The sequence below is a fragment of the Misgurnus anguillicaudatus genome, chromosome 6 (assembly GCF_027580225.2).
Source record: "Misgurnus anguillicaudatus chromosome 6, ASM2758022v2, whole genome shotgun sequence".
NCBI classification, from domain to species: Eukaryota; Metazoa; Chordata; class Actinopteri; order Cypriniformes; family Cobitidae; genus Misgurnus; species Misgurnus anguillicaudatus.
The window spans coordinates 11,574,750-11,593,692 of NC_073342.2; the positions used below are offsets into that span (position 1 = coordinate 11,574,750).

Here is an 18,943-nt window from a genome sequence, read left to right on the forward strand (position 1 = left end):
AACCTCCAAGCTCCCGTCTTTTTTTGCACTAGCACGATCGGGGCAGCCCAGGGACTACTGCTCTCTCGAACGATCCCCTGTCTTAGCATACCTTGCAATAACGTACGCACCTCGATGTACAATGTCGGTGGTATGGGCCGGTACCTCTCTCTACTGGGTCCCGCATCTCCTGTGGGGATGTTATGCTGCACTACCCCGGTGCACCCATAGTCGTCTTCGTGCGCTGAGAAGACATGTTGCCACTTCTTCAGCAGCTCCTGTAACTTCCATGTCTGGTCCTGATCTAACTTCTCCCCTTGCAGGGACTCACCACTCAGATGGGCAGGCATACCTTCTCTCATGGTTTTTGATGTCGGCTCGACTTGGGTAAGTGCCACTTCCACGACAGCAGGTCAAACCTGCCAAAAACTCACGTCACTGCCCTCTCGTATCTGATGGGGTTCAATCGTCGTCAAACGGGCCAGCCTCTGGTGTCGATATAATTGTACGGCGTAAGGATTTTCGTTACGCACCTTCACTGGAACTCTCCCTCGTTGGACCACAGCCAGGCTTCTAGCCACTTCCACCTGTTGGCATTCCACATGAGGTTCGACCAGCACCCAATCTCCAGGGTGCTCTTCTCGGGGCGGAACCTGGGCCCACACTATGGCCTCATTCTTGGCCGGCACCGATACTGCATACCGGCAAATCACTCGTCCTGCATCTTCCCGGTCCCTTCGGACCCTGGTCATCTGGATCCGTCGGCAATCGGCAACCACTTGCTCCCACTCGGGACGTTCGGCCAACGGGAATCTCTGAACGGGCCTTGCCCGAAAAAGCTCCTCCCAGCATTCGGAGCGCACATTCATTCCTAGGAGAGCCCGGTGTGCACCTAAACAATGGTCTTTAACGATAATCACTCCCTTCTGGGGCACCTTTATGCCATGTATCTCCAAGTCTGCCAGTCGATAGCCAATGTACGGATTTTTCAGGCCATTGGCCCCTCTCAAGGTAAGCCAGGGGGTCTCCACTTCGCCCGCATCTGGCTCCCCAAACACTTCATGGGATAGGCTCTCGGAAAACAAGGTAACCTGTGAGCCCGTGTCAACAAGGCACCGAATCTTGGTACCACATACCTGTACATCCACCACTGGGCTATGCCCTATCATGCTGTTCTTGGTCCCATTTCCTCCAGACGGGTCTTCCACGGGGGTCCCGGCCACACGACCCACTGTGGCCGGTCGACCTAAAAACCCCCTTCCGATGCTCTTCGAGGCCCACATTGCCTCGACAATGATTACAGATTGGCCGCCCTTGCTCATCCCACTCGGATCGAGGCCGATTAGGCCGGTTGGGACGTCTGACTGGATCCTGGCCTCCTTCTGAGTACATCCGATGCCGGGGGGGCAGATCTCACCTCTTCTCTTGGCTCCCCACTCCGTAGTTCACCCAACAACGTCTTGGATAGCTCCGACATCTGATCCCGTACATCCTTCAAGAGCTCCAGCTTTAGAGCCTGCTTCCAGTCTGTAGTATCGGGAACCGCTGGCGTGGTCCCACTTACGGCTGCACACACCGGTGAGTCTTTTTCTTCCCCTTCATCACATTCCAAAGCCACCGCCTCCTTCCATAAATCTTCGAACGTCAGCCTGGGGTCCCTCCGAAACTGCACTCGCAGGCTCTGCCTGACTGGCCCTTCTCTCATCCCCAGTAAAAACTGGTCTCTCAGTAAATTCTCCCCATCTCCTAATCCATGATCTTGGCGCCCTTGTAAACGGGCGAACTGTTCTCGTAATTTTAGGGCAAAAGCTCTAACGGTTTTCTACCGTCGCCACCAGGCTACACGTTGCTTTACTTCGGGGACCTTTTAATGCCTCTTGGTCTCCTCACTGGGTCACAAAACAGCCTGAGTTAGCTGGACACTTCATCTGCCGCACGGCTCCTTCCCTCGATCTGGTGTGGCCGACTTCAACCTCTATAGACTCCTGACAACGGGCACACAGCACTCCACTGCAATACAATCATCTGAATACACTCGCTCTAAAAGTCCAAACTCACCCACAGCACACTTTAGTGAAACAACAAGGTCAGGTTGGGATCGTCGGGAGTCGGCCGGGGGAGGCTGCGGGGCTTTTTCCGAAAGACGAAGGTCCAAGATAGGAAGTATAGCTGTTGCAATGACCCCTTTTTCCGCTGATGCTATGCTCCCGGCTCGCCCACCACTCAACTCCGCGATGGGGCCGCTAATCTCCAAGGTTTAAAACTCACTCTGCACGTTAAGTATGGAGATCTTGAAAATCGGTATTTCCGTATAATGATTTGTTATACTCACAGTGGGTGATCACACTTTCTCTCTCCCTTCGTCACTCTAGCTCTCCCGTTAGCTGATTTTCCTCCTGGATAGCTCTAAACCCACTCGCTGGCATCCAACGGTGGTGTATACACAACTATGAACAGGTGAGTCAAAGTTTCCAAATATACAGCAGTTCACAAAGCATACTCAGCCCAGTTGAAATCTTTCATCTCCATGCCAGTCACTGTCTCTTCTCCGTTTTCGTCTTGGTATCTAATCACTCACTTCTTGCTCTTTAAGCAATATTCCGACTGAATTCACTCAACACAGCGCAACTACACCACACACCATCACCGCGGTCAGAAAACTGCACACTAACCTTTCGTTTCCCGTCCTCTTTATCCTCCTTCGCTTCCTTTCGTCATCCAATCGCAAACCGCTGAGCTCATTCATTGCACCTGTGTCTAGTTTGCTTGATTTTTGTGCGTCTTGCGTTCCCGGAAGTTCCGGTGTCTCTGCTCACCCCTCCGTGTGGGGGTACTTCCGGGCGGAACAAATCTTCCTCAGCTCTGGTTCCGCCCCTCGCAATCGTCACCGTGTGACACAAACACAAATTAAACATCAAGGAGAAAAAAGCCCAAAAAAATTACTTTATATAAATAAAATTAACCCAAAATTACCCAAATTCCTCACATATGACTCATGTCCATGAACTTTATTGACTTTATTTAAAAAGGAAAGTAGCGTGTCACACAGTTTTGGTAAATTGTGTGTGTGTTCAGTACCTAATCTGAAGGCCTTTACTCCAGGAGCACATGTCCTTGCGCAGCAGCAGGTTACTCAGCGTGATGCAGCAGATGATGTAGAAGAGCTGTTTAATGACACGTCGGATGAGCTCGCCGTCATTGCCGTGCTGAAGCAGCGTGTAATAAAATACATCCAGCTGTTTTAAAACAGATTCCAGTGTGTGAGAAGTCTCTTCATGAACGCTAGATGTGCGTTTTCTCATGCCGGTGGGCTTGACACCCATCACGCCCTGGATGGTCTCCTGCTCCAACATAGCTGGGGCTGAGATGAGGGCAATGAAAAACAGAAACAGTGGGAGAGAAAAATTATCAAAAAAAAGATGCGCCAATGCATTATGAAAGACCAGGAGACGGAGTTAGAATCAAAAAGAAAATTTAAACCGACACTCTGATTTATGTGTAATTTCTGCAATATTAGCAAAAAATTAATTGCAGTTTTCTAAACACCATTTGCTATTAAGATATATAATCCCACCCCTACCTCATGCCATAGGTTCAGCAAATGTTACTAAATGTTACTTTAGCAATGTTGCCAAAATCAGCAGACAGTTTACACTTTACAGGAAATCAGCTTACATTACATATTACTTATAGTTGTATTTGCATATTAAGTAGAGTTCTTTTTGGGTCAAAAAAATGTACCCTACCTGAAATGACCCAAATCACTTTTTACCTGAACGCGACATTTATAAATATTTTTTCAAAAGAAAGACCTGAACCGAAAAAAACCTGACCCAGTGGCATTTTTTTAAAACTGAATGTAAACAGTGTGTGCAGTCTGCAGCCCCGCACCACCAGTGTGAGAAAAAAGAAAACCCAGTGGCCTTGCGACAAATTTGGCACGCTGCTCCATTTATTTTCCTTTGTTGTCTGATGATGACACCAACGCAACCACTAAAATGTGCATTTAAAAAATGACCGTTCTCTCTCAACAAATATTAAAGGGACACTCCACTTTTTTACATATGCTAATTTTCCAGCTCCCCGAGAGTTAAACATTTGACTTTTTACCATTTTGGTCTGATCTCCGGGTCTGGCAGTACCACTTTTAGCATAATCCATTGAATCTGATTAGACCATTATCATCGTTCTTTGGTCAACTGCCTTTAAGCTCCTAGAAGATGCAAACTTACCTGCAGGTGTTCAGGAATTGGCTGAGCAAAGAAAGCATTGGCTCAGCAGGTCAGAACCAAAAGATTGACTGAGATTGACTGAGACTGAAATTTTTTGAAGTTTTGCTGTTACTGTTGTGATTTTTTAAGTGATTGTTATTGCTGTGTAAAGGCCAGATTTTTTGGTACGAGCTGTGAGGCATTATGAGGGGGTGAGGCAGATACTTCTGCGGAAGGCGGTGATGTCAGCACGCAAGTTTGTGTTCATTGGCCAAGGTGTGATGCCACCCATGGGTGAATGGCAGGAAGTGGAGTGTCCTGCTCGACTGGATCTGTCAGGTGAGAAAAACAAATATGCTGCATTTCAAGTTCATACAAGTAAACTAGAGTAAGACTTTCTTTCCTGTGTTGGTGTGTTTCTCATTGAAACAGTAAGCTTAGTTGGGAAAATCTTGTCTTTTCTTAATAGCCCGTAGCTTTTAGTTTATGTCACAGCTTTGCAAAATTATAATTTACGATTTGTACATTAATGCACTTGGCCGAAACTTTTAAGTGACTTATATATACATAAAAGCTATACTAACTAAACAATAAGCACACTTGGCAACCAAACAATGGGACAGGAATTTAGGCAGGTGGTCATAATGTAATCACTCATTGGTGTGTTTTATTAGGGCGACGGGACATTCAATTTTAGAGAGCTACTTGTATATAGCTCCACAAAACCTGGGGCTCTCTGTGGTGTAAATGTATTAATATTTTACCAGGTGGTTGCAGTGATACTACTCCTATTGCGTTTGAACATGGTGGAGTGGTGGTTAATGTGGCCATTAGGGTGGATGGCAAACGGCCGATTGGTGCCTGAGTTCACGAATTCCTGAACCTCATCTGCTGTTGGTCAGCACCAGCGGAGAACCCGACTGCAGTATTTCAACAGAAACAATCTGTGAGGATCTTACAGCTGCGCAGCTGGTCTACACTACCACATGGTTCTGGTCTTGGTCAGTAAATTATACATCTCAGATCTCAGATCTTTACTCAAGTTTTGTGGAAATTAGCTGGATGTTGTCTCAATCCATTCCCTCCAGAGCTGCATATGAAAGACAAAATATTTAGAGTTCAGTAATGTGTGTTTTGTGTGTTTGTAGGTACCAGCAGTATCCTGGCAGGCGCAGCTCTTGCTGCAATGTACAGAAGTACAGGACGAAGCTACGACACAACGTCTCTCATTCATGATGTTCTTTACCTGGAGCAGATGTTATGATGATGATGATGATGAGATGCTGAACTCGTTGTGCAAGAAGTTCACCTTGAATTTGTAGGTGTGGATGGCAGGATCAGGTTGGTGGTTTGTTTGGAGGAGTGAAGGTCGCTCGATCAGCAGCTCAGTTACCTCTGAGAGTTGAAGTTGAACAGCTGTCTCTCTCTCAAGACTTCATGTCTGTCCTACAGCAACATCTCCTGCTGGTTTACACTGGAAAGACGCGTTTAGCACGAAATCTGCTGCAGGTATGAGCATGCAATCCTTCATGTACACGTTCATCGTGCTGCTGTTTATTCATTAATTGTGTTCATGCAGGACTTGGTGCGCAGCTGGTACGCACGATTACCCTCCATTGAACAAAGATCAGCTGGTGATCAATGCAGAAGAGTGTGCTGAAGCCTGCAGGGTTTTTATTTTATTTTAAACACATCCAATGTTTAATCTTGTTCACAGTACTTATAATGTGTTTCTCTCAGGGTCTCTCTCCAGACTGAGTTTATGTATGGACAGATACTGGCAGCAGAAGAAGCTGATGGCTCCAGGCTGTGAGCCGGCAGCTGTGAGGATGATGATGAATAAACTTCAGCCTCTGATCTTAGGACAGAGTCTTGCAGGAGCAGGAGGAGGAGGATTTCTCAACTTACTCACACGTGACCCTCAACAGAAGGAAAAAGTGAGAGATGTTCTCAGTAACAGTCACTGAAACGAGTACAAAGTCTCCAATGGGTTAATAAGTAATAGGTAAGAGTCCAGTAGTCGCCACAAACGTTTGTTCATGCAAAACTAGAGAATTTATAAGAAAATGACTGTAGACTTTGGTCTCGTTCACATTGCAGCTAAAATTGAGCGTCGATTTTACATTTAGTGTTTAATCCTGTTCTGTACACAGTAATTTTGAGGCCCGCAAGAGCTTGAAAATTATTTATCATATTATTTCTAAAAATAAATATGGAGCCAGATGTTTTTTTTTTTTTTTAGAAAATATAACACATTAATGCAGATTTAACTTTCCAACAGTATGTCAAATTTACCAACCTTAGAAATATACAAAAGCAAGTCACAACACGCATAATATTGCAGAAATAATATTATTTCACATCACTTAAACATAATTTATAATAGTAAAACAATGACCTTTAATTTGCTTAATAAACACTTTCATTTAACTACAGTTTTGAATGTTTATTTCAAAATACACAGACGTCACGGGCGCACATTAAATCTTATAGCCAAGGCTGTGAAGGAAACATCTATAAATCATTGGTTTCAGGAAAAAAGGCCACATTTGGAGGCTTGTGAAGGAGCCTTCGCAATGATATTACGCAGCAGCCGAAAGTAGTCCCCTTAGTAGCTTTCAATGGCTGGGGACTATTTTCGGGGCACTGCAAAGTCCTTGATTATTCCACCAGAAGGAGAGAATAGTTCCTAGACATATCTGCCTAAAAAATCTCAACTTTTAACTTTCTGTTGGTCTTGGTACATTGTGTACCTACATAAGAGTCTAGTTTTAAATAGGAAAAATATCAAAATTCTTTGGTTATTTTTTTAGCACGATGCTAATGGTCTTATCAGATTCAATGGATTATGGTAAGCTATGCTTAAAGTGGTAGCGCCAGACCCAGAGATCAGCTGAATGGATTCCAAAATGGTAAAAATCAAATGTTTAACTCTAGTAGAGCTAGAAAATGTGGAAAATGCCTATTTTCAAAAAAAGTGGACGTCCCTTTAACCTTCATTGTAAGCTGGTAAAATGTCAACTGTAATGAATTTAATGCACAGTTTTGTTGTGTTTACAGGGCATTGGTTCATTCAGTGTTCATTCAGTGGAGTTAGATATGGATGGGATCTCCATCATTCGGAAGAGCTCTGAACATCCTGACTGACATTTACAACTCAAATCTGATTCACTAACATACACAACATATATTTACATGTATATGTAAATATTAAATGTTCTTATTTCATATTTAATCAGTTTTAACACTTATATAAATAAACACAATTTTAACATTGCATAATACCATTTTAAAAATGTTACAAAACCTGAAAGAAAAGGCCATAAGATGTTTTTGTATGTTGTTTTCATATAGTGTTTTTGTTTTAGCTTCTGCATTGATCTGTCTTTAAATCTTTTTAATTTACTATGACTATACGGTGACCACCCATCACACTTTGCGTTGTACACAGAATCTTTGTCCCTCTGCCCGCACGTCGCATATTAGGAGATAAATCATCTCGCATTTTACCAGTGTTGGTTTTAATATACATCCATGCGTTTTTAAATCTTTTTCAAATGTGGCGTTAATATCTCCACTATTTGAGAGCGCTACATCAAAAGCAGCAACCTGCTCAAACAAATAGATGTGTTCGACTTCATCAAGAACCGACAGACAACATCAAAGTAGGACCACGAGAGTGAGTTAAAAGCAGACATTTATGTATGATTTCTTAAATCGCTCTTGAGGTTTTTGCAGCGACACTTGAAGCCAAACACATCCAAATATAAAAACAAGTTGGAAGCCTGGCTTTTATCCAATGGTTGAGAGGAAAGCAGAAAACGCTGTTATTAAGCGGCTGTGCCTGTGACGGGTGTCAATTAATCTGAAGCCGGTCTCTCTCTCCTTACCCCCTGATAAACATGTAGCCTACTGACACCTTTTTATAAGTATGCACTCAGCTACCTTAAAAAATTGTATGACCTTTTAGACAACAACCATATCACAAAAATGCTGCAGTAAAGCTGTAGCATGTACTGTAAGTCTGCTGGTGTGTCCTGGAAGAAGGGTGATATCAGGTAAACTGGGCCATCAGGTAAAATGGGCCACTTAAGGTTTGAGTGTCATATTTCTTACAAAGTTAATAGCCATGACTGCAAAGAATTTTGTACTTGACTTATAGCAAGTATGCAAGTATATGAGCCAAGGTTGCTGAAGGGGGGGTGGGTTATATATCCAATCACGGTTCACGTCACAGGCGGTTCCCACTGCGCATGTCGGGGTCAGAAAAGCCATTACAGCAGATTGAGTTGCGTATTATTCGGTATCATCAAAAAAGCCTACTTACGTCGTGGGCTGTGAAAATCACACCAGGTCTTCCGTTAAGTTTTCGCGATTCATGCAGAATCTAAAAAAAATACAACATCTGTGGCTGCAAGCAATTAACTGCACACTGGAACAATGCAAATATCAAAGAGGCTTGTGTTTGTTGTGTTCACTTCATTTGAGGTAAGTCATCATTTTTCAGCCCTGTTAGATTAAATTATAAAGCCTGGATGGTATAAACAGTTTGACCCCATGCTGCCCGCGCACCTGATAGTCATTCAATGTTTACAAACCTTGAAGGGGTCTATGAGGTTGGTAAATCAATGAAAAACAAATGCACATTAAGAAGAAATAAGTCTTAATCCATGTCTTGATGGCCTCTGTGGGATGCTTATTTAGCTCAATTATTGAAATTTTTATTTATAAAAAACATTTTTAGTAACTGCCCCAATTTACCTGAATCTGTTAAGGTAAAATTATCCATTAATTTCATTTAAATTGGGCCACCCAGTTGAGTTTATTTGTCTTATTAAAATTATTTATATTATTAAAATATTAATATTATTGCATTTATGACAAACACTTTTCACATTTTATCTTCTAAATGTGTTTCTATGTGATGTGTGTTTATGTGTGTCGACATAATGAACGACAATCAAATTGATGTTTTAATGTAATTTAAATGCAATGTTACACTGTTACATTATAAATTGTAATATAATTAATATGTGTTTTATCAAAAATTATTATTTTACTTTGTAGTCTGACTGGCACATTTCTCATGTTAGTTCACAGTGCATAAACGTTAACAAGATTTTAATAAAATATTAGTAATTGTTGAAATTAACAGATTAATAAGATAAATAAATGCTGTATTAAGTGTAGTTCATTATTAGTTCATGTTAACTAACGAATGTTAACTAATGAACCTTATTGTAAAGTGTTACCAATATTGTTATGAGCTACAGTAAAAGTAAAACTTTCAGCAGTGTAAGTGAAACAAACTTCTACTCGGAAAGATGTCTAGTAAAATGGACGCAGGTAAGAAATCCTTAAAAATGTAGTTTTTATGGGATTTCGTATTTATTCGCTTATTAAAAGTAGAGATTAACGACACCAGAAAACATCAGAAAGTAATTGTTAGGCCAGTGTTGGTGACACCTGTCTCTCAGACAGTATTGCTTGCTTTTCTGCTATGACGCAAACGCAAACAAATGACTAGTTGACTGATAAATGAATAACATTATTAAAGGTACTTTACTGAAAATGAAGAATAAAATGTTAGAGAGTAGGCTATAAGATGAATGTGTTTAATGCATTAAGACAGTGACATTAAAACATCAAATTCACTCCAGGATAGGCAACACCTTTAATTTAGCATAGCCTAGCTGTACTGGCAATCATCTGTGTACCTTTAAAAAGCGACTCCACCCATACGCGTCTTATGTAAACTGAAAAACTGAAAGTAAAAAAGCAGTGTAAGTAAAACTGGATTTACTCTGAAACTTCTACTGGGAACGATGTCTAGTAAAATGGACGCAGGTAAGAAATCCTTCTAGTTGTATTTCTGAAACATTATTAACTTATGAAAAGTAGAGATTAACGACACCAGAAAACATCAGAAAGTAATTGTTAGGCCAGTGTTGGTGACAGCTGTCTCTCAGACAGTATTGCTTGCCTTTCTGCTATGACGCAAACGCAAATAAATGACTAGTTGACTGATAAATAAATAACATTATTAAAGGTACTTTAACGAAAATGAAGAATAAAATATTAGGTTAGGCAACAACTTGTTGATTTAAAATAGCCTAGCTGTACAGGCAATCAGACGAGTCCAGAACGCAAACGCTAAATATAACACGAAAACCTTTTCACAGAACATGCGCTTCATATGCGTTTATATTACGCACAGGCGAGCGCTGGAGTTTTGTTTGTGCGGACTGGAGGAATATTTGTTTAGGCAAAGTGTCTTGCCAAAAGTCGTTCAAGTTTATTTGCCTCAGTTTATTTGTACATGTTTTGATCATGTAAGAGCCATACTCAAAGTTTATTGTTAATTCATATATAGTGTGTTTAAATCTGTGTTTAATGAGCAAAAATATTATGTGTCATTTGCAATTTTGGAAAACTTTTATTTTGAAGCTCAATTAAGATAATTGGTCGAGTTGACCTAGTTTTTGAGAGAAAGAAAGATGGGAGCATCACAGTTTTTTGACCTGTAACATTAGTTCTTTTTTCAGTAATTTTGATAATAAATACATTTAAAGAAGGATACTGTAAGAGGCTGATTGTTGTCCGAGTCAAATACGCTCTAATTCATGGAAAGAAAGGGCAGAGGTGGAAAGTAACGAATTACATTTACTCACGTTACTGTAATTGAGTAGTTTTTTTGTGTATTTTTACTTTTTTGAGTAGTTTTTAAAATCTGTACTTTTACTTTTACTTAAGTATGTTTTATTTAAAGTATTGTACTTCGCTACATTTTAAATCATATCCGTTACTGAGTAAAAAAATATTTTAAAAAGCAAGGTGATAAAGACGCGCAACGGATGTAAATGGGCGGGGCTCGGGGGAACGGGCAAAAAGAACCATGGAGACGGACGAGACAGGCGCGCGCTAATGCAGACCCGCCTCAGTTCAAATCTTATGAAAGAAACCCCTGGTCATATTTAAGCGACCACTTTCCACTGACGCGAAACGAGTGTTTCATTTCTATGAAAGGTAGGATTCATGCTCTTAAGTACGAAATTGCACGACGCGTTTTTAATACCATGCGCATTATCTTCCGAGGTCTATTAGCTTCGCGTCAAGTCAAACACAACTTCAAAACGTCCTCGAGAATGCGCAGGTCATTAGACATTGCAGAGAGAGAGAGAGAGAGAGAGAGAGCGCGCGCGAGAGAGAGAGAGAGAGAGATAGAGAGAGAGAGAAGAATAAAGGTCATCAGGTCCCCAGGTCAGGGAAGTAAGAAGATAATAAACGTGTCAAATGTATATTTGTAATATTTGAGGTAGCGGCAGGCTTTATATATAAAATATCATCATTTATATGGTGCTTTCAATTGAGAGGTAATTGTCCCAAACCCCAAGGTCTGAATTTCAACATAGGAAAAAAAATATGAAATAATTTTTGTAATTTTTTTATCATTATTTTAAGAAGTATCATTTTGAATACTTTTGTTAATTAAAATCAAAAATATATTTATTGGATATTTTCAGTAAAAATCATGTAAAATCATGTAAAAAAAACACTGTCCCGCATTTTCACGTCACTACCGAAACATTGCATAGTTTGGTCAATAATATAATAATGCTTTAAGCCACTCCCCTCCATTTTGAACCAGAAACTTTGTCTGTGCCTCTCTCCCTTGTGGTGACATGGTGAGTAGATCAGTCCCATGGATTTGAAGTAAATGTGATCAAAAGTTTGGAAATCAGTGTGTGACATTTATGAATGTCACTACCGATCACACGTTTTCAATGATTAATTAATTAATTTATTTTTTTTCTACTGGTCATTTAGGTTTTACTCATGTTTCAATGTTGAGAACTGTGCTAGCTAACTACGTACTGATTAGTATCTTAGCAGTAGGATCAAAGTTAACTTAAATCGTCACTACCGAAACAGTCACAACCGAAACATTTGTTGACATTTCGGTTGTGACGTGATTGTTTCGGTAGTGACAAAATGACACTTATTTCTTTATTTTAATAAATAAATAGAAACTTTCATGTGCACATATATTCTTTTTCAGTACAAATAATTTGTTAGTCATATTTCTGTAGTGTTGTACGTGATTTGACTAGGTCTACAAACTAAGATAAAATGAACTAGGCCAGATTAATATAATTAATTCATACAGTAGAAGCTTGACTCATTATTGATATAAATGAAGGCTATATGATTCTACTTCTGGTCTCTAGGAAAACTTTCTGCGCTAATTTAGCGGGACTTTGACTGATTGCTTTATATAAATGACATAATAGATAGCACTTATCAGTATCATTGTAAATTGACATGTCATTGTTAAGTGTAGACAGGGCAGGCTCACACTAATAATGTAAATGTAAATATCTTTGGTTAATTTGTAGAGATAGCTACAGAGAGAGAGGAATCACCAACATGCATAGACGGAAAGATGAAAGTAGAGCGGACAGACTGAGAGAGACTATTTTCTTGAGCCGATACTTCTTTTGCTCACTTAGTTTACTTGTAACATTTGGCATCATCGTGTCATTTTTATAAGTCTCAATTTAAAAAAGTAACATTTATTGAACTTAAAAAACTATATTTCTGTCGGTAAATAATGCCGGAAAAACTCTGTAAACACAGCAGCCACTAATCGGCCAATGCAAATACACATAAAACTCGCAAAAATCGGCCGATATATCGGTCTATCACTAGTTCTTTTATATGAAAATTTATTCAACCTACATCAAATCAAATAAAAAATTAAGTTTACTTCAAACTCAAAAAAGTCAAACTCAGCAACAAGAGAATCAGTTAAGGAGGTTTAGAGAAGTTAGAATGTGTAATGGAAAAACAGGCACACATGTGTACACCAACATTACAGATGGACATGGGTGCACACACACCAAATTCTGTAGTTTATACTGTGGGCCTGAAGTTTTATATGGACATACATTGTCATCTTTTTCTCAAGAGATGTGAAAATCAACACAGCATCTTGCATCTCTTCAAGGTCTGAACTATCTGCCATCTCTTCAGCGTAATTTCAGTGCAAAGTGCTTTTATGTGGTGTTGCGTTAGATATTCTTTGTGCTGTATGTTTTGACTGCATAATGCCAACCATTTTTGACTAACTAATGACTTTTTTTTACACAAAATATGGACAATCCAATATGGTCGTCACTACCGAACATTTGATGTCACGACCGAAACAAATAATGTTCTGGAAAAATAAAATAGGTTTTGTTATCAGAAAAGATGACATAATTTTATTTAGTTAGATAAAAATTTAAACTAATGAATCCTTGAATTTGAAAACTGTATCAGTGCATGTATGGCAATTACAGAGAAATATTGCTTTCAAAATGCATTTAATTTGATGAACCACTCTTATAGTTTTGTTAAAATAATATTTCTAATCAATATAACCATGACACTGTCTTTAAAAAAATGTAAAAAATATATTTAGAAGTTTAATGTAAAGAAAATCAGAATAGGCTATTAAAAACCAAATTTTTATATCAAATGTTGTTGTGTTTCGGTAGTGACAAATTTTGGGAGAGAGAAAACATTTCGAAATGGTATAAAAACATGCTAGGAAACTAAAGTGTCCAATCAGTAGATTAGTGTTCCTTAGATGTTCTACTATGTTTATGACTACAAAGCTTGCAGGAAAAAACACACTTTTTTCAATAAGTTTTGAAGTGTCAATTTGCACCAATTCGGTAGAATGGCCCATATAGACATGGCACTCATCTCATTATATGCTCATTTAAACTATATATAGTTTAATAAAATAATGTATGTTACCAGCAATACATCAATTACAACCTTACTATAGTGATTGTATTTACAAGCTGCTGACCACCTTCAAAAGTGCATAACTCACATGAAAAAATCTTTAAACAATTCCATAAATGTTTCTTACTTTAAAAAAGCTTTTTATTTTATTAACTTTTTGTTATTGCACTTTCATTGTAAAGATGTTCCTACAATTAAACACAACTAGTTTGAGATGTATATTCCCTTGTCGTTTTTGAACTATACTAGAATCCTCCACCTCTTCCCGCTGTAAAAAAGTAACTTTTACTCTGAGTAAAGTTAAAATGACTTACTTTGTACTTTTACTTGAGTAGATTTTTAGACAAGTAACTTTACTTTTACTTAAGTAAAATATTATTAAAGTAACTTTACTTTTACTTGAGTACAATATTTTAGTACTTTTTCCACCTCTGAGAAAGGGTTTGAAGTAGGGCTGGGTATTGTTAGGAATTTCACAATTCGATTCAATTTCGATTTTTGAGGCTTCGATTCAATTCGATTCGATTCAATTCAATATTGATTTACTTGCTTCGATATCGATTCAATAATAAGTAAATACACAAGCAATTAAGTACCTGAGTGTATTTTTAAATAATGTGTGTAGTATTACTAATGTTTGATCGCGTTGATGGTAAAGGCTTGAAAGAAGTGCTGCTGTTTGCCATCTTTGATCTTTCTGTTTTGATAAAGCGCGTCTTGTGCAACGCTGAACGCTCTCACTAGAGTGTTGCCCACAGCAGCGCCACTTGCCAGGGGGCTGAATCGATTCATAGGATTTGATGAATCGATATTGAATTGAGAAACAAATAATTGCAATGCATTGATGAATCGATATTTTTACCCAGCCCTAGTTTGAAGGAATTCTAGATGGATTGCCCTTACATCGTAAGTCAAAAAACTAGCTCCGTGAAAGAGAAAATGGAAAATGGACACGGATATCTACGAGAAGGAGTTTACGTGAACTTACACGGAAAAGTTTGATGACGGATGCACATTGATTGTTTAATTGCGGTAAAAAACTTCGGTGGATTTAAACAGCCACAACCAGAACTCTCTTGCTCATGACAATCCGGCAACTTAATGAAGGTAAAGCCAACTAAAATTGTAAAGTTTCATTGAGGCACTGTGAAGAAATTATCTGCGTATGATTCATACAGAAAAGTATGTAAACTACTTTTAATCATCGTATGTGGTTTGTGCACTCATTGACTTAAAATGGCTGAAGGAGTAAAGATGAACACAAGAGGGCGCCAAAGCCCACTCAAAAGGCTTTAAATGAACAGCTTCGTAAACGCATTGGAATGAGAAGAGGGAAATTATCTAGCCTGACATTGTCATACTCAATTCTAGTCAGAATTTGAGTCTGATACCGCTCCATTGAGCTATAATTATGAGGCGTGTCTCAACCGAAAAATGCCTCTGCACTCAATTGGATAGACCTACGACCAATCAGAGCAACGGAGTGTGTGACGTACGTTACGTCTTTTGCAGCCTGACCGAACTGCTAGTTATTTCGCTACAATGACAAGATTGTGATTATACTAAGTCTTAGAGAACGTACATCAACACCTACTATGTTTACAACATTTCATTTATATCACAACATTAAGTATTTACTAAGTCATACAGTAAGACTATCTCTTACCATTTGTACGTTAGGTGAACTTCATCCACAACGATACCATTACGTTGGCTTGAAAATATTGGAGCCTAGCATGTCCCTCCACTTATTCAGCAACCATGATTCCGGGCTTCCGAAAAGAAGCTGGCAACGACCGCTAATTATATCCATCTCGTCATGCACGCCAAGTTGCATCGCCTTGATACCAGTTTCAGTTGCGACCAACTTTTGCCGAATCCCGTAGGAAGGATGGCAAAAACATCAACAAATGCCTTGCTCGCGTTTCTCTGTTCCTCTTTTAAAATCAATGCTCTGTCAATATCGTTTTACAACAGACTCAATGTCAGAATCCACACATCTGAATTCTACAGCTGCAGCCATTTCGTTGTAAACAGATTCAACACACACGCTCTTTGGTGATGTGGTTCATTACGTTACTGTTGATCATCTGTCCATCATCGTATAAAGCCCGCCCTGACAATTTGATTGGTTCGACCAGCTTTGGGTCTAGCATAGTAGCTCCTCAACGCAGAAACCCCAGACCGATCTTCCCGTTCTCAAAATCTTGTGGGCGGGGCTAAGATCGCCTGGCATCCAGGCTAGAAATTATCTGCTCTAACCAATAAAATAAAAACAATTGAAAAATTGATGACTGATGAGAAAAATCTACAAAATGTGCAACAGTTAATGCAGGTTGAATATGCAAAGATGTGTATTGAGTTCAGTGATCTAAATCATCAAGTTCAAGATCTTTTGGATGAAGAAGAAAGGATAGCAGATCAGAAAAATTGGTATCAGCCTAAAATGGATTCTTTACGACTCTTTGAAAATAAAGTGGAAACCTGGATAGGTGCTGTAAAGAATAAAGAAGGCCAAAATGATGATAATGACATGGAAGATGATGTTAGTCCTCATGACAGTGCCTCACAAGTATCTATAATCAAAGGAAAGCCTAAACAGGATTGTGGTTCTGATATTGGAAGCGGATCAGTTTCTTCTTCTGTATCATCTGCATGTGCTAAAGAAGAATCAAAACGTGCAGCTTTGTAAGCAAGATCAGCATCATTAAAGAAAAAGCAACAACTTGAAATGGAAGAGATGCATCTAAGAGCTAAAATGGAAGCACTTGAAATAGAGACAGCACTAGCAGAAAGTGATGCTAAATTGAAAGTATTAAAGGAGTATGAACGGTCAGAAGATGGAAAAAGCAGTGTCCAATCCAGGCAAAGTAGAAATCACACAAAAGAACCTAGACAAAAAATAGAGCCAAAAGCAGACAACGAGATCATTCAAGTTATGCAAAAACAAAATGACTTGACTGAGTTACTTGCAAAACAGCAAAGACAAGTGAAGCTTCCTAGTAAAGCAATTAAAGTGTTCACTGGAGATTGACATACAAATCCTTCATCTGATCTTTTGAGCATACCATTGAGCAAAATACAGACAATGAAAAGGATAAGTTGTATTATTTGGAACAATACACTACTGGAGAGCCACAAGAAATTGTCAGAAGCTGTGAGGATATGCCAACAAGCAGAGGATTCAAGGAGGCAAAACGATTGCTTCAAAGGCATTATGGAGATGAGCTTATCATTGCAAGTGCTTATGTTGACAAAGCTGTAAAGTGGCCTTAGATCAAACCTGATGATGCAAAAGCCTTAAGCGCATATGCTATGTTTCTGGTTGGTTGTCGTAATGCAATGGATGACGTGGAGTTTATGGAGGAAATGGATAATCCCTACTGAAAAATCCAGCTAAGACCAGCGTGGGCTGGTGGCTGGTTTAAGCTGGCTTTAGCTGGTTTAAGGTGGTTTACGCTGGTCCTCCCAGCCTGACAAAGCTGGTCATGCTGGTGGGCCAGCATGACCAGCTAAGTCCAGCTAGACCAGCTTAAAATGTGACCAAAACACAGCTAGACCAGCCTGCTACACCAGCAAAACCAGCTTCCAACACCAACAAAACCAGCTAAAACCAAGCTGGGGACCAGCTAAAACCAGCTCACCAGCTTATGCTGGTCTTAGCTGGATTTTTCAGTAGGGATCCTACCAATATGAGAGCTGTACTTGCAAAATTGCCATACAAGATGAAGGAGAGGTAGTGATCAGAAGCTTATGACATAAAGGAACGCCATGGAGAAAGGGCAAGATTTACTCATCTCGTTGACTTTATAGAGCGGCAAGCTAATGTGGCCATGGACCCTCTCTTTGGAAACATACTGGAAACCCATATTGCAACATCAAAGATGAAAGAGAAAGTTCCAATAAAGAAAGGAGTAAAAAGGAGCAGTTTTGCAACAGCATTTGCATTTAAGAGAAAGGAAATTCAAATTGGTCAGGAAAACAGGTTGGTTTGACCAAAACAGTCAATGCCTACGAGAAACCGTGCATATTCTGTTTAAAAGATCATGCTTTGGAGTCATGCAGAGAGATTAAAGAACAGCCACATCAAGCACGTGTGGAGTTTCTGAAATCTAAGGGTTTATGTTTTGGATGCTTAACTCAAGGTCATCTTAGTAGAATGTGCAAGAAAAGAATGGAATGCAAAGAATGTTCTCAAAGACACCCTGACATTTTGCATATCAAAGACGAAGGAAAGGATGTTGAAATATCAGACAAAAAGATCTCTTGTGCTCAAGTTTCTCTTAACCATCAGTCAGCTGCAGAATCAGAAGGAAATAGCTGTGTCTTGTCCATTGTGCCGGTAAAGGTCAAATCCAGCAAAAGTGACAGATACGTGGAAACGTATGCTTTTTTGGACGCAGGAAGTACAGCTACATTCTGCACAGAGAAGTTGAGAAAGACACTGAATCTGAAAGGAAAACCAACCCAGATTTTGCTAAGTACTATGTGCCAAAGTAACCCTGGTGAGCAGAAACTAGTAAATAGTTTTATCCTCTCAGATATAGAAGTATGTGGATTTGAAGACAGCAAATACATCGAGCTGCCTAAAGTCTTTACACACAACAATATTCCTGTACAAAGTGAGAATGTTCCTAATACAGATGACATCAGTAAGTGGCCATATCTAAATGAAGTGAGCTTACCACGCATTAAGGCAAATGTAGGTCTTCTGATAGGAGCTAATAACCCAAAGGCTATGGAACCATGGCACATTATAAACAGTCAGCAAGGTGGACCTTATGCCATTAAAACTGCACTGGGATGGGTAGTGAGTGGACCCCTTAAGAAAGAAAGATGTACTGCAGAAACGCTGAAAGTGTCTCACCACACAGTTAATCATATAACAGTAATGGAGATAGAACAGCTGTTGATTAAACAGTACAACACTGATTTCCCAGAGCGTCAATATGAAGAGA

General features: G+C 39.5%; 1 protein-coding gene and 1 long non-coding RNA gene across 3 annotated transcripts in view; one reads left to right on the top strand and one right to left on the bottom strand.

Annotated features, from left to right (window-relative positions):
• The window catches only part of myo5ab (myosin VAb), a 151,484-nt gene that overhangs the window by 39,180 nt on the left and 93,361 nt on the right, over positions 1-18,943 (bottom strand). The window contains exons 37-38 of one of the 2 annotated variants that reach the window (XR_012369984.1): positions 3,058-3,340; positions 2,652-2,853 (exon numbers count right to left, since the gene is read on the bottom strand). Coding sequence is in view for 1 of the 2 variants with exons in the window: in XM_073868500.1 (XP_073724601.1) it covers positions 3,058-3,340 (283 nt within the window). In the remaining variant the exon portion in view is untranslated. The remainder of the gene's footprint in view (positions 1-2,651; positions 2,854-3,057; positions 3,341-18,943) is intronic. The other variant, XM_073868500.1, reaches the window with a different exon arrangement.
• LOC129434491 (uncharacterized) lies at positions 4,571-6,143 on the top strand. The gene is made up of 3 exons (XR_012370001.1): positions 4,571-5,191; positions 5,339-5,699; positions 5,770-6,143. It is a non-coding gene; the product is annotated as an uncharacterized lncRNA (long non-coding RNA).